General features: G+C 42.4%; 1 protein-coding gene across 2 annotated transcripts in view; it reads right to left on the bottom strand.

The window, feature by feature from the left end:
• Positions 1-477: 477 nt before the first annotated feature.
• FLRT2 (fibronectin leucine rich transmembrane protein 2) overlaps positions 478-21,821 on the bottom strand; it is a 78,845-nt gene continuing 57,501 nt past the window's right edge. For both annotated transcript variants that reach the window (XM_075129818.1, XM_048852467.2), the window contains exon 2: positions 478-7,021. In XM_075129818.1, the coding sequence (XP_074985919.1) occupies positions 4,613-6,598 (1,986 nt within the window). In that variant the 5' untranslated portion in view covers positions 6,599-7,021 and the 3' untranslated portion in view covers positions 478-4,612. The remainder of the gene's footprint in view (positions 7,022-21,821) is intronic.

Raw genomic sequence — 21,821 nt, 5'->3', positions numbered from 1 at the left:
AATTATACATTAAGAATTGGATTTCTTTGCTTGCAATTTTAGGCAGGATTCTTTCCTCAGATGGAGGATTTTTCTCACTCTGATAAAGATATAAAATGATTGAAAAAAAAAAAAAAGAAAAGAAAAAGTGAGCTGGTCCAGTAGCAAATGGAACTGTAGCATTAGCTACTTCATTGTCATATTTGATATCAGGTTCATTTTATGTATTTATTGTCCCATGAAGAAAACTCCTAATGTATTTTCAGCCAGGGGAAGCGAGGAATACAGAACATAAATATTCTTACAAAGGAGTCCATGGACAGCCTCTTCAATGCAAACCATACAGTTTAAAGATGTGTGACCTCCAGCTGTTTGTTTCTGCTTTTAAGCTACATGCTGTGAATGTTTGTCACATTGACAGAGTATATGAAAATTGAGACTAGTCTGTAAAGAAAAAAGTCTTTGGAAAACCAATGCAGTGACTACAAATAACAGCTGTTGTGATGTTTTCATGATATTTAATTTACATCGTTTCATTTCAACCCTTTTTTATTCCCCACAGTGATCTGTTCTATATATTCACATGAGGTGAATGGGTCTATTATAAAAAAATGGATCAGATTTTCATTCATGCGCAAGTCCAACTCCTGAGCACATAGACCCTAATGAATGTGTACAACCCAGATCTATGGAAATCAGGATTAGCAAATGCACATTTCAGAGGTTCTGCTTGGGTTTTGTGTGTACACATTTGAAACTTTTCTCCATGGTGTATGCTAGCTAATGTAAGTATGCAGATCTTACGCTAATTGAGGCAGATCCCATAATCTGCAGCATTAATGAAGCCTGTTTGGAATATACTGTGTACAAGATGAAAGCTTGTGATATTAATTTAATATTAAATGTCCAATCACAAAAAAAATATCTTTGTCAACATTTATTTTTAGCTGAGAGGTTCCCAATCTTTTCAGGCATTTTACCAGACTCAGACTTCAGCTAGTGCCTATCACCTGCTTAGAATCATAGAATCGAAGGGAACACAAGGGTCATCTAGTCTAACCCCCTGCCAAGATGCAGGATTTGTGGTGTCTAAACCATCCAAGACAGATGGTGATCCAGCCTCTTTTGAAAACCTCCACCAAATGAAGCTTTGTCAACTATGTACTAAAATGGAGTTTGAGCTGTTTGTATAACTGTGGAACCGAATTGGAAACAATCCAAACTTTGTTGTGTGTTGGAGAGTGCTCAAATGGAGGAGAGGTGGGTAACAGTTAGAGGTAACAAAAATACTTCCAAAACATATATCTAAACATTTGTTTAGCTAGTACTCCCAGTTCTTTCAATTTGTTTTTCAGGGAAATCTGGTACAGATTTTTTTTTTTTCAACATAACGTTCATGTAAAATGAGTCCAATGAACACTCCATGCCAATATGTTTGCACAAGGGTTCACTACCCGAAGCCCAAACTCTGTCATTTTTTAAATTTCTTGGATTTCCCTCCTGCTGTTTATAAAAGTTCCCATCATCAGACAGGGAGCAGAATTAATGACATGTGATTTAGCAGGCCCAGTCACGCACCATGAATAATCCAAGAGGTAGTCAAACTGAACAGTTTGTGAACAACCCCTAGTCTGGATCACATTCACATGAGTATTCATCAAACAATTTTTAAATAGCAAGCACAATCATATCAATCAATCTGTGCATAGATAATTCACAATGGGAAATAAAGGGCTAAACTCACTGAAGAAGTAATTTGGTGTGAATAATTCACCTAGCTCTAGTAACTATGATATACTAAGCTGATTATAGTACAGCTGATTATAATTACAGAAGAGAAAAGTATTTACGGTATCAGACATCGAAGCATGAAGTACCAGTACTGGTATACATACCAATGATTGGGAACCATTATTAAATATGTGAGATGGCTTTTTCAAACCAAACATATAACTAGCTAGTTCAGTGAAATTAAATACTACATCCATGCCCAGAATGAATTCACTAACTCTACTTAATCTAAAATAAACTTTCATGTATACCGCATGCCACAGGTGTGTGCACATGCACATGTCTTACTGCTCGTCGTGTGGGGCCTTGGCAGCTAAAACATATTAAACAAAACAAACAAAAAAATACAGCCTGCTCTCAGTTATCTTGAGTAAATAGGTCACATACTAGGAAAAAACACTTTGCATAGACTTTTCTAGCTAAAATTACACAATTTGAGATCATATGGCAGCCTTTTATTCAGCAAAATTTCAGTGACTTTACTATTACAGTAGCCACACAGGTTGCCTAAAATACCGGTTATAGCCTGACAAAATAGCAAATATACAGAATATAGAATGGAATTCCAAAATGGGATTATAAAAGGTGTCGGCGGGGAGGGCGTAGTTCCTCAGATAATGATTGTACTCTGCCATCTACAACTAAAGATCAGATTAATCTCTTCAGTGCAGAAGAGAAATGTTTTTATGGCATTTTAGAAGTTGCACACTTAAAGACTGCTGGGATTCAGGGATGGGCATGGTGAAATTCATGGAGGAAGGGACCACAGCTCTCTCTCCCAACATAAGAAGCCACCAATGATCATATAATCCTAAATTTTTCAGAGTGATTTTGTTAAATCTCTAATTAATGAGCCATTTTTAGTGGAATACCAACTTTTGCTGGACCTTTCTGTGCTCTCTGTGGCAAGCATGCATGCATGCATGCATTCCCTTCTCCCTTGGAAAACATTTAGAGAACAAGCCCTGTGAGCTTTTTGTATGAGGGGCTTACTGATATTTGTGTGGTCTTCTTCCTCTTTGTTGTGAACTTGTGTGTGTTCCCTACGCTCAGGAGACAGAGTGAGCCAAAGTGTTAAAAAATAGAATTAAAAAAAAATCAAATCCATCACTGAGCTGGCAAGAGAACCAGAGCTTTTGGCAAGCACAGGAGTCAGGAGTTGCTGGAACGTTATGTAACTTTCAGAGAAACATCATGATTTTAGTAGAAGCACGATGTTCCATATAGCATGTGTCAAGCTCAGGGATGCAGAATTGATTCCAACTGAAGAGCTGAGGGCAAAAGTGAGCAAAATCTAGGCCCAACTGCTACTTTTAAAGCAAAAAGAAAAGGAGTACTTGTGGCACCTTAGAGACTAACCAATTTATTTGAATAAATTGGTTAGTCTCTAAGGTGCCACAAGTACTCCTTTTCTTTTTGCAAATACAGACTAACACGGCTGTTCCTCTGAAACTTTTAAAGCACAGATCATTGTTGAAAAAGTGGCCAACAGACTAAGGATTGAAGAAGGGAGAGTAAAAGGGGTAGCGTGGACTAGTATCCATGCAAATCCCTCAACTCACCAAATGTTTAGTTAGTGCCTATCTTCATTCACTTAAAACAACAGGACTTTGATGTGATTATTTCACTGAAGTTAATTCAGTTCATAGTAGGTCTGAGAGCCTTTCAAAAAACAAACACACAAACAAACAAACAAAAGCTTTCTCGCTTGCCAGGTGGTTTCTTCCTAGTTCTCTGTACTGAACTTTATTCAAGCCACTAAATCACTCAGGGCCTAATCCAAAATCCACAGAAGCCAGTGGAAGACTTTCTATGGATCTCCTTGGATTTTTGCATGAGGCTTTCAGTGATTTGGAAGGGTACATTGCCACTAAGTCATGGCAAATACCATAGGATTTGGACTTTTGATGTCAATAGGAGTTGACGGCACTTAGCAAGTCATAGGTGCAGGCCTTATCTGAACATGCTAGTTCTGCGAAAGTTGCTCTTTCAGAAGGTGATGTGATATGATCAGAGCCACCTGATAGCTGGTGAGCACCCTCATTTCCCATTGAAATTGGTTAGAAAATGTGTAAAACTTCTTAATTTTAATGAAAAATTGGGAAAAAAATTCTCATGAAAATGTATCTGATATTTTGGGACCATTTTCTGACTAGCTCTTATGAATAGAAATACAGGGAACTCTGAATCTTGCAGAAAGTGTTTGATACTTCGTTTCCATCCATATAAAAAAAAAAATACACCACTGAAACAGCCTCTCTGGTAGCACTTCAGAACTCCCACTTCTAGGTGGAACTAGGAAATACAGAGGCAGGTGAAAGTGACAGATAGGGAACAGAGTTACTCCAACTTGTTTGAACCCCAGAAGAAGTTCATTATGAGTTTGGGTGAGAGGGTTGTACTCATTTTATTAGAACTGGCTTTGCCCATCCCTAGTGACCCTGTTTTAATGAACACTTATGTCCTGTACCAGGGGACTACCTAGGGACCTACATCCTTCAGACAGCTTCGACAGCAAAGTGGTTAATGTTTGAAGAATGAGTTTTTCTATCCTTTGCCATGGCATTGGGTTCTTATTGTACAACCCTGTACAGTACTTCAGCAATATTTTTTTAAAGATTTAAAAAGCAAAGAGTTACAAAACTATTTGCAATTAACTTGAAATAGAAAAGATAGCACTTTTTTTTAAATCCCATTATATAGTACACCGTATAAATTACAGAGTATTCAAATGCACAAATGCATCTGTGTAACATTTATCAAATGTAATTTGTTGTGTGTGGATTTTTTTTTCTCCAGAGTTTTTGCTCATAGTTCTATGCATCTCGCTTTCCCCTCACTATCACGTATGACAGTGGTCCAGATCTGAGACACTGCTGTTGCAGTACCGCATGCTGTTGGGGATGTGGCAGTCTGTGTAGTTAATTCCCCCGTTTGGGGTATAAATGGGCTGCAGTCTGAAATCTCCTTTAAGGAGCTGATCGTTATTTAAGGAGACAATCTGGAAGCTGGTTTCCGTCATCTCCAGGATGGAGTTGTCCTTCTTGGTCCCCGCCTCGCAATAGTCATCTTTCCGCCGGCCCCGGTTGTATTTCCACTTCTGGGAGGTGTAGCGCCCCTTTTTATGCATGTGCCAGCAAAAGATGCTGAGCAGGACCACGAGCACAAATATCACTGCACCCCCAATCAAGCCTGCCAGCAAAAAGGGGGAGCCCATATTCTGAGAAGTCGTCTGCTCATGGCTGGAGGCTGTGTTGCTGCCATTGTTTAAGTGGGAAGCCTTGGTTGTGGCTTCTGAACAGACAGTGTCTTCTCCAGCTCGGTAATTATTAAAAGCATCCAGTGGAACCAAACAAATCCGATAAGTGGATTTGGGTTCGAGATTCACCAAGCTTACATGCTGTTTCTCACCACTTACTATCCGTTCTTGAACAATGCCCCCTACCAGGCTGTGGCCCATTTTAACCCATGTGAGTTTGTACGCCATCACGGTAAAAAGGGACAGCCAGTTGACCTGGATGCAAGTGTCATTCACAAAATGGATGGAGAGTTGGATCCGTTCTGAAATGGGAGGTGTCACCATTTCTCCACCCTCCCTGTCAGGCACAGTGGGGAGTGTGGATGTGGTGGGCGGGAGAGGACTGTATTTATCACTTGGAGTTGGAACTGATGAAGTGGGAACCAGTGTAGTTGGCAAGGTGGCAGCAGGGGCTGGGGTGATAAGTGGCAGACCAGGAGTGGTGGTGGGGCATGACAACATATTCATGTTGAGCTCCCTGACAGCCATACCTCGGACCTGTTCTGGTCCCTGGCACATAAAACCCCGGACATTGATGGATGAGGGAATAAATTTGAGCCATTCAGTGACCCATTTAATACTGCAGTCACATAACCAGGGATTATTCCGCGCAGTGAGCTGCTTCAGGTTGTGGAGGTTATCAAAGACCCCTTTCACCAGCATCCGGAGCTGATTGTTGGAAATATCAAGCCGTTCCAGCTTGTGGAGGTTTGAAAAGGCTGAAAGTGGTATGTGGGTTATCTGGTTGTCCTGCAGATAGAGCCTCAGCAGATGTGTACCTGGAAGATCAGGGGGAGGATAGGATAGTGAATTCCGTACTATTGAGAATTCCTTGAGCTTGGTCAGATGGCTGAAGGTACCCTCAGCTATACCTTTATTTGTAAGGAGATTGCCATCCACAATAAGACGTTCCAAGCTCGTGAGATTCTGGAAGGCCATGTCTGAAATTATGGCAATTCGGTTTTCATCAACTCGTAATTCTTGTAAGTCCACTGGAAGGCCAACAGGTACACTGCTCAAGTGATTCTTAGACAAGAACAGAAGCTTGAGGCTGACAGCTTCCCGAAATGCTCCATCCTCAACCCCTACAGTAGAGATGGAGTTGTCATCTAGGTGCAGCTCTTCCAGCTTCAGTAGCTGGGCCAGGGCAGCCCGAGAAATGGTTTGAATGTTGTTTTCCTGCAGGTGGAGAACCCTGACATTCTTGGGCAGGTTCATGGGAAACTCATCCAATTGGTTACCATACAGGTAGACCGTGTGCACAGACTGGACATTGTGCAGCTCTGCAGGGAAGCCAGCATTATTAATTTGGTTATTGTGGAGGTAGAGTACGGTTACACCCTCCGGTATCCCAAGAGGCACTGAGGTCAAGCTTCGCTCATTACAGTAGACAAAGTTTCGGTCACAGCGGCACACATTTGGACAGGCCAAAGTTTTGGAGACCTGCATGCAGAGCCCCAGGAAAATTATTAGCCAGGATTTCAGGAAAGCAGCCCAATCTTTGGACCACATTCTCGTCCACGGGCCCATTTTGAACTTAAAGAAATGGAATACCAAAGAAAGAGAAATTAAAACAATGATAAAGAACAGGTAGTGAAAACTCAGGTTACTGGAATTGCCTTGTATTTGTGTCCAGTGATCAGGTCAGAGGTAAAGTCTTGGAGGCTAACTGTGAAATAATCCTTTTATGATTGGCCTGCCTTCTGCTCTTCATAGGAAAGCCACAGTCTTATTAGCCAGGGTTACACACTTTGCTGCCTTCCTCCATGTGTACTGAAAGAAGCAATAGCTGTGTCTTTCAAGGTAGGCAACCGTCAATTTAAAGCTACCAAAAGTCGTCAGGAGAAAGGTTGACTGGACCGTAGTTCCTTTCTCTGAAGCAAGGTAGTGGTGCACTCAGCTTTCTTCAGCCTCCAAGGTCTTCATTTCAGCTTGATGATGGATATGAAAAGCCTGTTAAAGAAAAGCAAGAGAGGAAATTAAATAACATGATATGTTTAGTAGAGAAGAACATCAATGGAAGAATATTCTGTTCACACAACATATAACTCTTTGGAGTTTTGGAAATAGTTATGCTATTAAACAGTGAGTTAATATTACTTCAGAAATATTTTAATAATATATTAGATCCAAACTCCTTTGCAGTGATGGAAGCTCAATGAAAATTAACCACTTCACTGTCAAAAGCTGAGATTGAAAGTGCTAGTTAGCGTCACTAATAAAGCACATTATTCAGTCCCCTGAAGGCTACACGAAAAACACATTAAGAATTGGATTTCTTTGCTTGCAATATTAGGAGCGATTCTTTCCCCAGATGGATGAATTTTCTCACTCTGATAAAGACATAAAATGATTGGGGGGAAAAGTGAGCTGATCCAGTAGCAAATGGAACTGTGGCATTAGCTACTTTCTTATCATATTTGATATCGGATTTGTTTTATCCATTTATTGTCCCACAAGGAAAACTCCTAATCTATTTTCAGCCAGGGGGAACAGGGGAGTACAGAACATAAATATTCTTACAAAGGAGTCCATGGATGGCCTTCTAAATACAAGCCATACAGCTTAAAGATGTGCAACCACCAGGTGTTCGTTTTAAGCTACATGCTGCGAATGTTTGTTACGTTGACAGAGTATATGAAAATTGGGACTAGTTTGTAAAGAAAAAAGTCTTTGGAAAACCAATGCAGTGAGTACAAATCATAGCTGTTGTGATTTTTCATATTTAATTTACATCATTTCATTTCAACCCTTTTTATTCCCCGCAGTGATCTGTTCTATATATTCACATGAGGTGAATGGGTTTATTGTAAAAAATGGTTCAGACATTCATTTGTGCACAAGTCCAACTCCTGAGCGCACAGACCCTAATGAATATGTACAATCCATGATTTCAATGAGGTTTGGATCAGTTCCTTATGTTTGCATATAACATTCTCATATTAAAACTCATACATTTTAATTTAAAAAGGCTTAAGTATTTTCTCGTTTTGAAAAAAAAGAAAAAGAAATTGACTCTGCCCCTGTGAGTCAATAAGAGTTATGTCATTGACATCAATGGGAAGAGGATCAAGCCCTAATTAATGAATCACACTGTATACTTTTTCTTTTCATTTAATCTCCTTTTCTGATCTGTTCTGTTCAGATCTCTCCATGTTCCCATGTATTTCCTTCTCTGCCCCAGTACACTCTAAGGGCTTGGCTACACTTGCAAGTTAGAGTGCATTAAATCAGCCCCAGGTGCCCTAACTCTTGAGGTGTCCACACTGGTAAGGCCGGTAGAGCGTTTGAACTCCGCAGCTGGAGCGCTCCTGTTAATCCACCTCCATGAGAAGCATAAAGATTGCTGCACCCCGGCTGAAGCACCTGGGTGTCAGTGTGGATGACATGTTGCATTACTGCGCTGTGATTGGCCTCTGGAAATGTCCCATAATCCCATGAAGTCAAGTGGCTACTGTCATAAATATAAAGGGAAGGGTAAACCCCTTTGAAATCCCTCCTGGCCAGGGGAAAGCTCCTCTCACCTGTAAAGGGTTAAGAAGCTAAAGGTAACCTCGCTGGCACCTGACCAAAATGACCAATGAGGAGACAAGATACTTTCAAAAGCTGGGAGGAGGGAGAGGAAAAAAGGGTCTGTGTCTGTCTGTATGCTGGTTTCTGCCAGGGATAGACCAGGAATGGAGTCTTAGAACTTTTAGTAAGTAATCTAGCTAGGCATGTGTTAGATTATGATTTCTTTAAATGGCTGAGAAAAGAATTGTGCTGAATAGAATAACTATTTCTGTCTGTGTATCTTTTTTGTAACTTAAGGGTTTGCCTAGAGGGGTTCTCTATGTTTTTGAATCTAATTACCCTGTAAGATATCTACCATCCTGATTTTACAGGGGGGATTTCTTTAATTCTATTTACTTCTATTTTTTATTAAAAGTCTTCTTGTAAAAACTGAATGCTTTTTCATTGTTCTCAGATCCAAGGGTTTGGGTCTGTGGTCACCTATGCAAATTGGTGAGGCTTTTTATCCAACATTTCCCAGGAAAGGGGGGGTGCAAGTGTTGGGAGGATTGTTCATTGTTCTTAAGATCCAAGGGTCTGGGTCTGTAGTCACCTAGGCAAATTGGTGAGGCTTTTTACCAAACCTTGTCCAGGAAGTGGGGTGCAAGGTTTTGGGAAGTATTTTGGGGGGAAAGACGCGTCCAAACAGCTCTTCCCCAGTAACCAGTATTAGTTTGGTGGTGGTAGCGGCCCTTCCAAGGATAACGGGTGTAATATTTTGTACCTTGGGGAAGTTTTGACCTAAGCTGGTAAAGATAAGCTTAGGAGGTTTTTCATGCAGGTCCCCACATCTGTACCCTAGAGTTCAGAGTGGGGGAGGAACCTTGACATGGTGGCACAGTGGTGGGATTAACCTGAAATCATTTTGAGATCCAGTTGAGATTTTTTGAACTAGAAATACAGATTTTAAAAAGGAATTTTTAGGAAGTCCAGAAAGCAGCTTTGAAACTGAAAGCAGCTTGGTTTCTCTCTGCTTTGTGGCCAAGCAGAGACAAAAGGGGATTATCTTGTGAATTGCAGGTTTTCTTTGCCTGGAGGCAGGGTACTTAACTCCTGCAGGGAAATTCACAGTCTTCCAACCCAGAGGTTTTTTTTTCTTTTCTTCCTAAAAGTAAATAGGGGGTGTGTGTTCTACCCATTTGCTTTTTCTTTGGGCTGGGTAAGCAGGTTTCCAAGCAGTTGGAGGTTTTTTGCTTTAATTTGGGCCCAGAGCAGAGACACGGGAATTGTCTTTTTCTGTAGGCTGACAATCACTATCAGAGAATAGGTATTCTATTGCAGCACAGCAAAATTTTACAGCCAAGTTTTGTTTGTTTATTTCTAAACCTCGGGTGTAAAGTTAGTTAAAAACAGAGAGGTTAGAATGACCAAATCCTCAGCTCGACTACAGCTGGAATTAGCCAAATTTCAGGCTGAGGAAAGACAAAGGGAACATGAAAGACAGATAGAACTCATGCGGCTGAAGAAGGAACAAGAAAGGGAGACAGCGAGAGAAGCAGAACAACACCAAGCAGCTGCTCACAGGAGAGCTATGGAAGCAAGGGACAAAGAACTGGAGGAGAAGGAAAAAGAGAGGAAGTATGTGGAGGAGATGGAGAAGATAAAGGCTCAGCAGAATATCCCAACAAACCCTAGTAATCCTTCTCCAAGTACCACTTCCCATCCCAGAAAGTTCCCCACCTACAAGGCAGGTGATGATACTGAGGCCTTCCTAGAAAACTTCGAAAGGGCCTGCCTTGGGTACAACATCTCTACTGACCAATACATGGTAGAGCTGAGGCCGCAGCTCAGTGGACCCTTAGCTGAGGTGGCAGCTGAAATGCCTAAAGAACACATGAACAAGTATGAACTGTTTAAATCCAAGGCGAGAGTCAGAATGGGGATAACACCCGAGCAGTCTCGTCGGAGGTTCAGAGCCCTAAGGTGGAAACCAGACATGTCATTTACCCGACATGCCTACCACATTGTGAAACATTGGGATGCCTGGATATCAGGAGCAAGTGTTGAATCTCCAGTAAATTTGCCCTTCCTAATGCAAATGGAACAATTCTTAGAGGGTGTTCCTGAGGAAATAGAAAGATACATCCTAGACGGGAAACCCAAAACTGTAATTGAGGCAGGAGAGATTGGAGCCAGATGGGTGGAGGTGGCAGAGAAGAAGAAAACTGGTCGCAGTTGGAGCGGAGACCAGAAGGGACCACCCCAGACCACACCCTATTACCGGGGGCCGCCCAAACCCCCACCTACCTCCCAAAGAACCCTCCAGACCCCTTATCGTCCCACCACCCCGTTCTCCAGCAACCCTCCTCGCCCCAGTGACCCGTCAGCTGGACGATGTTTTAAATGTAACGAGCTGGGGCATGTAAGGGCCAACTGCCCCAAGAACCCCAACAGATTACAGTTCATTGCACCGGAATCACACCAGAGGTCCACAGGCCCAGATACCTCCCAGATACCCTTGGAGTGGAGGGAAACTGTGAGTGTGGGCGGGAAGAAGGTCACCGCGTGGAGGGACACCGGAGCACAAGTGTCAGCTATCCATGCTTCCTTAGTGGACCCCAATTTAATCAACCCAGAGATCCAAGTGACGATTCAACCCTTCAAGTCCAACTCTTTCAATTTGCCTACAGCCAAGTTGCCTGTCCAGTACAAGGGCTGGTCAGGAATGTGGACTTTTGCAGTCTATGATGATTATCCCATCCCCATGCTGTTGGGGGAAGACTTGGCCAATCATGTGAAGCAGGCCAAGAGGGTGGGAATGGTCACCCGCAGCCAGGCTAAACAAGCCGTGAGGCCTAGCTCTGTTCCGGAAACTTCTATCAGGACCCAGTCAGAGGTGATGGACCCGGACCCCAGGCCAATGTCTGCAACAGCAGTAGTGGATCCAGTCCCAGAGACCCAGACGGAACCAGTCCCAGAACCGGAACCAGCCAAACAACCAACACCAGACCCCGTGTCAGCACTGAATCCAGTACTTGCAACCTCAACACCAGAGGGCCCCACCGAACCTGAACTGGCAGCAGCCGATAACCCTACACAAGAGGCTCAGCCGGAGCCTGAATCCCAACATAGTGCACCAGCGGAGAGCGGTTCACAGTCAACAGAAACAGCTCCATCCCCTATATCGCTTCCAGAGGGACCAAGCCTAGGTCCACAATCCCATGAGGAACTGATGTCTCCAGCATCAAGGGAACAGTTCCAGACTGAACAGGAAGCAGATGAAAGCCTCCAGAGAGCTTGGACGGCGGCACGGAGCAACCCACCGCCTCTCAGCTCTTCTAATCGATCCAGGTTTGTTATAGAAAGAGGAATTTTATACAAGGAAACTCTTTCTGGTGGACACCAGGAAGACTGGAATCCTCAGAGACAGTTGGTAGTTCCAACTAAATACCGGGCCAAGCTCTTGAGCTTAGCCCACGATCACCCTAGTGGCCATGCTGGGGTGAACAGGACCAAAGACCGTTTGGGGGGGTCATTCCACTGGGAGGGAATGGGCAAGGATGTTTCTACCTATGTACAGTCTTGTGAGGTGTGCCAAAGAGTGGGAAAACCCCAAGACCAGGTCAAAGCCCCTCTACAACCCCTCCCCATCATTGAAGTTCCATTTCAGCGAGTAGCTGTGGATATTCTGGGTCCTGTTCCGAAAAAGACACCCAGAGGAAAGCAGTACATACTGACTTTCATGGATTTTGCCACCCGATGGCCGGAAGCAGTAGCTCTAAGCAACACCAGGGCTAAAAGTGTGTGCCAGGCACTAGCAGACATTTTTGCCAGGGTAGGTTGGCCCTCCGACATCCTCACAGATGCAGGGACTAGTTTCCTGGCAGGAACTATGAAAAACCTTTGGGAAGCTCATGGGGTAAATCACTTGGTTGCCACTCCTTACCATCATCAAACAAATGGCATGGTGGAGAAGTTTAATGGAACTTTGGGGGCCATGATACGTAAATTTGTAAATGAGCACTCCAATGATTGCGACCTAGTGTTGCAGCAGTTGCTCTTTGCCTACAGAGCTGTACCACATCCCAGTTTAGGGTTTTCCCCATTTGAACTTGTATATGGCCGTGAGGTTAAGGGGCCATTGCAGTTGGTGAAGCAGCAATGGGAGGGATTTACACCTTCTCCAGGAACTAACATTCTGGACTTTGTAACCAACCTACAAAACACCCTCCGAACCTCTTTAGCCCTTGCTAGAGAAAACTTACAGGATGCTCAAAAAGAGCAAAAAGCCTGGTATGATAAACATGCCAGAGAGCGTTCCTTCAAAGTAGGAGACCAGGTCATGGTCTTAAGGGCGCTCCAGGCCCATAAAATGGAAGCATCGTGGGAAGGGCCATTCATGGTCCAGGAGCGCCTGGGAGCTGTTAATTATCTCATAGCATTCCCCACCTCCAACCGAAAGCCTAAGGTGTACCATATTAATTCTCTAAAGCCCTTTTATTCCAGAGAATTAAAGGTTTGTCAGTTTACAGCCCAGGGAGGAGACGACGCTGAGTGGCCTGAAGGTGTTTACTACGAAGGGAAATGTGCTGGTGGTGTGGAAGAGGTGAACCTCTCCATGACCCTTGGGCGTATGCAGCGACAGCAGATCCAGGAGCTGTGCACTAGCTACGCGCCAACGTTCTCAGCCACCCCAGGACTGACTGAACGGGCATACCACTCCATTGACACAGGTAATGCTCACCCAATTAGGGTTCAACCTTACCGGGTGTCTCCTCAAGCTAAAACTTCTATAGAACGGGAGATCCAGGATATGTTACAGATGGGGGTAATCCGCCCCTCTGAAAGTGCATGGGCATCTCCAGTGGTTCTAGTTCCCAAACCAGATGGGGAAATACGTTTTTGCGTGGACTACCATAAGCTAAATGCTGTAACTCGCCCAGACAACTATCCAATGCCACGCACAGATGAACTATTAGAGAAACTGGGACGGGCCCAGTTCATCTCTACCTTGGACTTAACCAAGGGGTACTGGCAGGTACCGCTAGATGAATCTGCCAAGGAAAGGTCAGCCTTCATCACACATCTCGGGCTGTATGAATTTAATGTACTCCCTTTTGGGCTGCGAAATGCACCCGCCACTTTCCAAAGACTTGTAGATGGTCTCCTAGCGGGATTAGGAGAATATGCAGTCGCCTACCTTGACGATGTGGCCATATTTTCGGATTCCTGGGCAGACCACCTGGAACATCTACAAAAAGTCCTTGAGCGCATAAGGGAGGCAGGACTAACTGTTAAGGCTAAGAAGTGTCAAATAGGCCTAAACAGAGTGACTTACCTTGGACACCAGGTGGGTCAAGGAACTATCAGCCCCCTACAGGCCAAAGTGGATGCTATCCAAAAGTGGCCTGTCCCAAAGTCAAAGAAACAGGTTCAATCCTTCTTAGGCTTGGCCGGTTATTACAGACGATTTGTACCGCACTACAGCCAAATCGCTGCCCCACTGACAGACCTAACCAAAAAGAAACAGCCAAATGCTGTTCAGTGGACCGGAAAGTGTCAGAAGGCCTTTAACAAGCTTAAAGTGACACTCATGTCTGACCCTGTACTAAGGGCCCCAGACTTTGACAAACCGTTCCTAGTAACCACAGATGCATCTGAGTGTGGTGTGGGAGCAGTTTTAATGCAGAAAGGACCTGATCAAGAATTCCACCCTGTAGTGTTTCTCAGCAAAAAACTGTCTGAGAGGGAAAGCAACTGGTCAGTCACTGAAAAAGAATGTTACGCCATTGTCTACGCTCTGGAAAAGCTACGCCCATATGTTTGGGGACGGCGTTTCCACCTGCAAACCGACCATGTTGCACTGAAGTGGCTTCACACCGTCAAAGAAACTAACAAAAAACTTCTTCGGTGGAGTTTAGCTCTCCAAGATTTTGATTTCGACATCCAACACATCTCAGGAGCTTCTAACAAAGTGGCTGATGCACTCTCCCGTGAAAGTTTCCCAGAATCAACTGGTTAAAATCGTCCTTGAGATGTGGAAAATATTGTTAGTCTTTATGTACTTGGTAGTATATTTAGAGATGCATGTGTCTTCTTAACTCTGTTTTCCTAGAGCTCCAGGAAGAAATCCCAGCCAGTGTTTCACCCTAGCTGAGATTTGGGGGGCATGTCATAAATATAAAGGGAAGGGTAAACCCCTTTGAAATCCCTCCTGGCCAGGGGAAAGCTCCTCTCACCTGTAAAGGGTTAAGAAGCTAAAGGTAACCTCGCTGGCACCTGACCAAAATGACCAATGAGGAGACAAGATACTTTCAAAAGCTGGGAGGAGGGAGAGGAAAAAAGGGTCTGTGTCTGTCTGTATGCTGGTTTCTGCCAGGGATAGACCAGGAATGGAGTCTTAGAACTTTTAGTAAGTAATCTAGCTAGGCATGTGTTAGATTATGATTTCTTTAAATGGCTGAGAAAAGAATTGTGCTGAATAGAATAACTATTTCTGTCTGTGTATCTTTTTTGTAACTTAAGGGTTTGCCTAGAGGGGTTCTCTATGTTTTTGAATCTAATTACCCTGTAAGATATCTACTATCCTGATTTTACAGGGGGGATTTCTTTAATTCTATTTACTTCTATTTTTTATTAAAAGTCTTCTTGTAAAAACTGAATGCTTTTTCATTGTTCTCAGATCCAAGGGTTAGGGTCTGTGGTCACCTATGCAAATTGGTGAGGCTTTTTATCCAACATTTCCCAGGAAAGGGGGGGTGCAAGTGTTGGGAGGATTGTTCATTGTTCTTAAGATCCAAGGGTCTGGGTCTGTAGTCACCTAGGCAAATTGGTGAGGCTTTTTACCAAACCTTGTCCAGGAAGTGGGGTGCAAGGTTTTGGGAAGTATTTTGGGGGGAAAGACGCGTCCAAACAGCTCTTCCCCAGTAACCAGTATTAGTTTGGTGGTGGTAGCGGCCCTTCCAAGGATAACGGGTGTAATATTTTGTACCTTGGGGAAGTTTTGACCTAAGCTGGTAAAGATAAGCTTAGGAGGTTTTTCATGCAGGTCCCCACATCTGTACCCTAGAGTTCAGAGTGGGGGAGGAACCTTGACAGCTACTCTTCTCATTGTTTTGAACTCGGTTGCAGGCATGCACATATCCCCCTTCAAAGCTCCATTTCTGACAGCCGGCATGCTTATCTGCTCCAGGACAAAGCAAACCATTACTGTGGAATGCTGCTGCTGTGAGTGTGTTTGAGAGAGAGAGGCAGGGGAGCGGAGGGAGGTCTGCTGCTGTCTGAACTTACAAGACAACATGCTGATACACTCTCTGCCCCCCAAAACACACTGTCTCTCCCGCCACATGCACACAACACGCTCCCTGTCACACTCCCTCCTGCATTTGAACAGCACGCTGCAGCCACTTGTACACTGGGATAGCTACCACAATGCACTGCTGTTTGTGGCACGTTGCAAGAGCTGCTAACGTGGCCACGCCAGCGCACTTGCAGCTGACAGTGTAAACACACGGCAGCGTTTTCCCTGCTGAGGTCTCTGAAGGCTGGTTTAACTCCCAGCGCTCTACATCTGCAAGTGTAGCCAAGCCCTAAGTATCTACCACTTCACCTTAATGGATTATCATCAGATCATCTGAGTATTTTTACTAAACCTATCAGCAGCGAAATAGTTAATAATGCTGGCACTCACACTGACATCATTAGACTTAAGAACTAATATTCCATTGAGAGGAACAAGGTAGTTTACACATGTCAAAGTTATTATTTTATGATATCAGCACAGATTCAGAAATGCAACACTGTAGCAGTTCATATTTGGAGGGTTTTCTTTGCAACCATGAAAGTTAGACACTTATTTTATTTAAAATGAAGCTTAGATTCTGCTACATAGGTCTATGACAGTGGGTGGATTCTGCAGAAAATTCCTTTGCACTAGAATACATGAGATTTTGAACATATGTTTTTTCTCCCCGGCTTGTGCCTCTTAATTTCTCTCTCCTTATGGTATTATTTATTGTTCAACTTTATAACTGAATTTTTTAACTCTGTAAAGCAATTTGAGCAGGGGATTGGACTAGATGACCTCCTGAGGTCTTTTCCAACCCTAATATCTATGATTCTATGATTTGGAATACAGTAGCTATGAAAGATACTTCATGAGTAGGGTCCTTCATTTTCAGTTTTTATTTTATTTATTTTTTCCTGGGAATTTATCAGTGTTTATTACAACAAAAACAGGTGAAAATCAGTGCAAAAAACTATTAATAATTGTTCTGGGTAAATATCAGGGTTTATTTTGGTGGATGGAAAGAAGGGAAAAAGTATTTAGTAGATTAACACTTTGAATTCCGATGATAAATGTAATTTGCTGCAGAACAAAAACAGAACTCAAAACACTAGGCCACCTCTGAGTTTAAGAAAACAATATAGCTCTAATCCCCAAATAAATTTTTTTCATTTGAATAAACAGTTTACTGTTGTCGACTTAGAACTATTAGCCTATAAATATTTAATAATTGGTCCACACCATTAGCAGCGCATTCACTCAACTTCAGCCTTTTCTCCTGTTTTTGTCTTTTTAAAACTTTCATATACTTCCTTGTGTTCTGAATCGTATTCTGATACAGACTTTTGTTTTCTTCCCATTTTAGTGTGTCAGATCTTTAAACTGTTATCTGTTAACAGCTTGAAATGTGTATGTGATGGGAGTGAGATTCATCAGTACATTCAGATGCTCACACACTTCAAAGCTTGTGTGCATGCCTGTTTGTTTATTGTGTGTATCTTCTAAACTAACACATAGCCTTACTTCAACAGGCAGCTTTGCATATACACACAGACTAATGTATTATTGTAATACATATATCTCATGCAAAATGTATTGTATTTTCCTAATAAAACAAGTAAATTTTATATATTTGAATTATACAAAAGTAGGGTGAAAATCAGATAAAAATGAATAATACTTTTTGTAAAACCCAGTAATTTTTCAGTAAAAATCTGTGTAAACTGAAAACAAAGGAGCTTATACATAAGGTAGTGTTGCCTTGTTAAAGCTACCCTGTCCCTAATACTTAAGCCTCAGTACAGATGTCTTAAATAATTGCATTACCCTACCACACCTTGCTTAATGCAATCTGAAATTCATGAGCCAAATACTGAGGTGCTGATCATCCATTGATCTCAGCTGAAATTGCGGGTACTCAGTTCTTTTCAGGATTTGGACCAAAAGACAACTGTTGAAAGAATAGGAGTACTTGTGGCACCTTAGAGACTAAAGGCTATCACCAGCAGGAGAGTGAATTTGTGTGGGGGGGTGGAGGGTGAGAAAACCTGGATTTGTGCTGGAAATGGCCCAACCTGATGATCACTTTAGATAAGCTATTACCAGCAGGACAGTGGGGTGGGAGGAGGTATTGTTTCATATTCTCTGTGTGTATATAAAGTCTGCTGCAGTTTCCACGGTATGCATCCGATGAAGTGAGCTGTAGCTCACGAAAGCTCATGCTCAAATAAATTGGTTAGTCTCTAAGGTGCCACAAGTACTCCTTTTCTTTTTGCGAATACAGACTAACACGGCTGTTACTCTGAAACCTGTTGAAAGAATGTCTCTTCAAAAAGAAATATGAGTAATTACAACAGGCACTCAGTATGGTATTGAGGGGGACAGGAAAACCTAGCTGAATAAGGATATCCTCTTTAAAAACTCTTGTCTCTTTTCAAATAGCATAGTGGCATTCATCTCTAAATGTAGTGCAAGAACTTTAATTCAGGAGCAAACAGCATCTTAAAGCTTATACCTGTACTACTGCCATAGAACGCACAGTGTGTCCCAAATGCTGCCCTTGGGAATGCTACGGTTTGGGAGTTTAGTAACTGTGTTTCGGAGCCGAGATATTATAGCCTTACAACAGGAAACTTTGTACTTGAAGATTATTGTGGTTATTTGGAAGGCTCATCAGGTGTCAGCCCCTAGGCTAAAACAGTTAGAGCTAAAAAGCAAGCACCAGAATAGTCTCCTAGCTTCTTATTATGCATCCAAATGATAAATTTACCACATACCTTTACTGTATGCCATGCTCCTATAGAAACAGAAAGATTAGCTAACCTGCTGCTCAAGGCTTTGCTTTCTTGCAGGCCTATTTCCGTCAAGAGCGGTTGCTTTTCAATTATGTAAGATGACGTGATGCTGTAGAGAAACTCTAACAGGATTACATTCTAACATGAGTCTGAGTGTGACAGTTTATCCTCCTTTAATATGGCCAGGCTCCCATCTAGATCATGCTGTCCTAATCAGTCAGGACAATTTCTACATAAAATGATGAAGGGCTCACAGAGTCTTTTTCGAGATGCTTGGGACCACACAGCGTGACAGTGGCTCCCACAAGCCTATTCTGTGATTGGAAGTAGCCTGTGTGTGTCAGCAGAGTCTAAAGGAGAAATCACAGGGTACTGTGGTTTTTCCTCCACTTGCTAAAGAAATTGGGTTTAATTCAGCCCTGGAATATGTTGGAGAGCCCACCTGTAGAGGGATTGACAGTCAATCGTACTGTCTGCCTTCACAAGAAGCCCACAGGGGGTCACAGTCACACTGAAAGTAAGTGTAACTGGTATATAGGCCTTGTATTGGCCCCAAGCAATGGGATGAATTTCACCCTCACAGAGGAAGCACACGAAAAAAGATATTATAATTCCTACCTATTAAAGAAAAGCAACACACGCAATGCTGCTCATTAGGTAATACACTTAGAAGACCTTCGATTGACCAGTCATTTAAGAATACCAGCACTGGCTGTGCTCACAAGAAGCTGGTGCTTTGGGGTTTATCTCTTGTTGTGGTTATACAGGTTTTGCCTTCATAAATCTTTGAAAAGTTTCCTGCAACATGTTTTCTCCCCTTTTAACTGCTGTGGAAATGACTCTGTTTTATTAAATCCAGGATACTAAACTCCAGCCAGTGGTGGTTAATAAACTGAGACTATAAAACTCATAGTACAGAAAATAGGCATTGTCACTCAGTCAGTAACCACGGCTGATTGTATTAAGCAACAGCACAAGGACAAATCTAATCAGACATTTATGACTTCAGTGTTGACTGTGGTGTGACAGACGAAAAGAATAGGAGAAAAGGTGCAAATGAAAGTGTTTAATGGAATTCTAAGGGAAATAGTTTATCCCATTATCATGCTGCAATTGTTATTATGAGTGTTAGATATGTATTTTACAGTAGAACTCAGAGGCCTCAATCCAAATGGAAGCTCCTTTATGGTAGGAACTGTACTATAGGTCTCTACCCCAAATTGCTGAAAATGTAAGTTGAGGCTTTCAGGTTAAAGAATAGGCAGTCTGCTTGGTTAAACAAAATAACACTGCAGGGGTTACAGTCATAGTTCAATCCAGGCCTAAGCAAACTCCAAGGAATTGGAAAAGCTGAAGCAGTTGATCTGTGGCTAATTTTCAACACTGAAGGCAGGTAGAATACTAACAAATACTCACACGTTCTTCCATTGCTGTGCTGTGCTCAGGAAGGCAACTATTGTCTCCTCATTCAGATCTGTCCACCCCAAAGACCTTCTTTCATGAGGTGTACAAGAAACTAGCTTACCATCTGCTAGTAAACTTCTCATTTGTGGAGGTCAAATGTTGGGAGGGAGGAAAATCGAGGCACTCTGCATGGCCAAAGCTCAGCACTTTATTTTAGCCAGTTTCATTATTTGGGGGCAAATGATTCATGAATTACAAATGCTTGTGGTTGGCAAAACTCAGACACTGGATCTGAAGCTGAGATTTGCTGCTGGAGGGAACTGTGGAGAAAGGGTAGGGAGAGGGGATCTAGTGTGTTTAAGTTAAAATAGAACCATCAATAACTAAATAAATACATGTGCCTGTCATCATCCTAATCACTGCTGTATACCTCCACAGCCTTTATCTTTCACGGCAGGGACTGTTTCTTCTACTCTGGAAAGGGTCCAGCACGTTTCAGACCCTAGTGCAGTAGAAATAATAAACACTCAGAAGATACAAAGGGTCAAATAATAGGGATGAATGAACTGGTTTGGAATAAATAAGAACACACATACACACACTTTATGCACCCATGTTTGAAAATTGCAGCTTAAGGGCCTGATCCTGCAACCACTGAAGTCAATAGCAAAGCTGCCATTCGCTTCTTGGGGGGAGCGCACCTTAAACATCCTCAAAGCTACCTTATTGTCCTCCTTCATTTCCAGACAAGATGGCTACAGGTTAATAGTTAGGCACCTTTTGTGCAGAGATCAAAGCTTGTCATCCTGCCCAATATTATCTTATTGTTTCCTTCTGCTCCCCCATCTATCTGCATCCACCTGTTATCTTATACTTCGCTTGTCTTATACTTCACTTGTAAGCTCTTTGCGGCAAGGACTGTTTCTTTGTTCTGCATTTATACAGTGCCTAGCACAATAGGGTCCAGGTCCATGACTAGGGCTCCTAGGTGCCATCACAGTACTATAACTGCTACTACTCTTTCAGTGGTACAGAATCAGGCCCCCAAATGACTTATCCACTCCCCCCAAAAATCTATATGAGAACTTAGAAATCCCGACTCCTTGTCCAATATTCCAATCACCCAGCACCAATTTGCCTGGAGATGCTTACATTTTTCTAAACCTATCCTGACTGTCTCTGTACCTTGCACATTATAGGTGACAATGCCAGCAGCAACCAAAAAGTTCAATGATAAATCCACCCTCGTTTAGAACTATTACAAGTGAATCAATCCTATTCAGCATAAATCTATTCTGAATACATCTATTGTATCCTAGAGTAGAATAAGGTCATAATCAAGTCATGATCTCACCTCAAACCTTTATCATGTACAGTATGTTCAGACTATTATGTACAGAACTGAATAACAGCAAGAAGAAAAAAACCTAATTACATTCCTTTGGAGCCTAGAATAGTCTCTGTTACAGTAACTTGGACCTGTTTTTATATCATCTGATAACAAAAGATAATTATGGAATAATACATGCTACAGCCCTCTGTCTATATAAATCCTGTATATGCTCATTCTCAATGCACATCTACAAATGAATGGACATTATGTTCTCCTAAATTGATTAAGAGCCTAAGAAGACGATTTATTGCACGTCTTTCCATATGAGTTATTTGGTTTTGAAACTGGAATTGGAAAATTCATGGCATAAGATCTATGCATCAAAGGAGTTGATTAGAATATAAATGGACACATTATCAAAGAACCAGCGTGCCTTTGTAATAA

This window comes from Caretta caretta, chromosome 6 (assembly GCF_965140235.1).
Source record: "Caretta caretta isolate rCarCar2 chromosome 6, rCarCar1.hap1, whole genome shotgun sequence".
Lineage (NCBI taxonomy): Eukaryota > Metazoa > Chordata > Testudines > Cheloniidae > Caretta > Caretta caretta.
The sequence above is the reverse complement of the archived record's forward strand: the minus strand, read 5'-3'. Positions and strand labels throughout refer to the sequence as shown.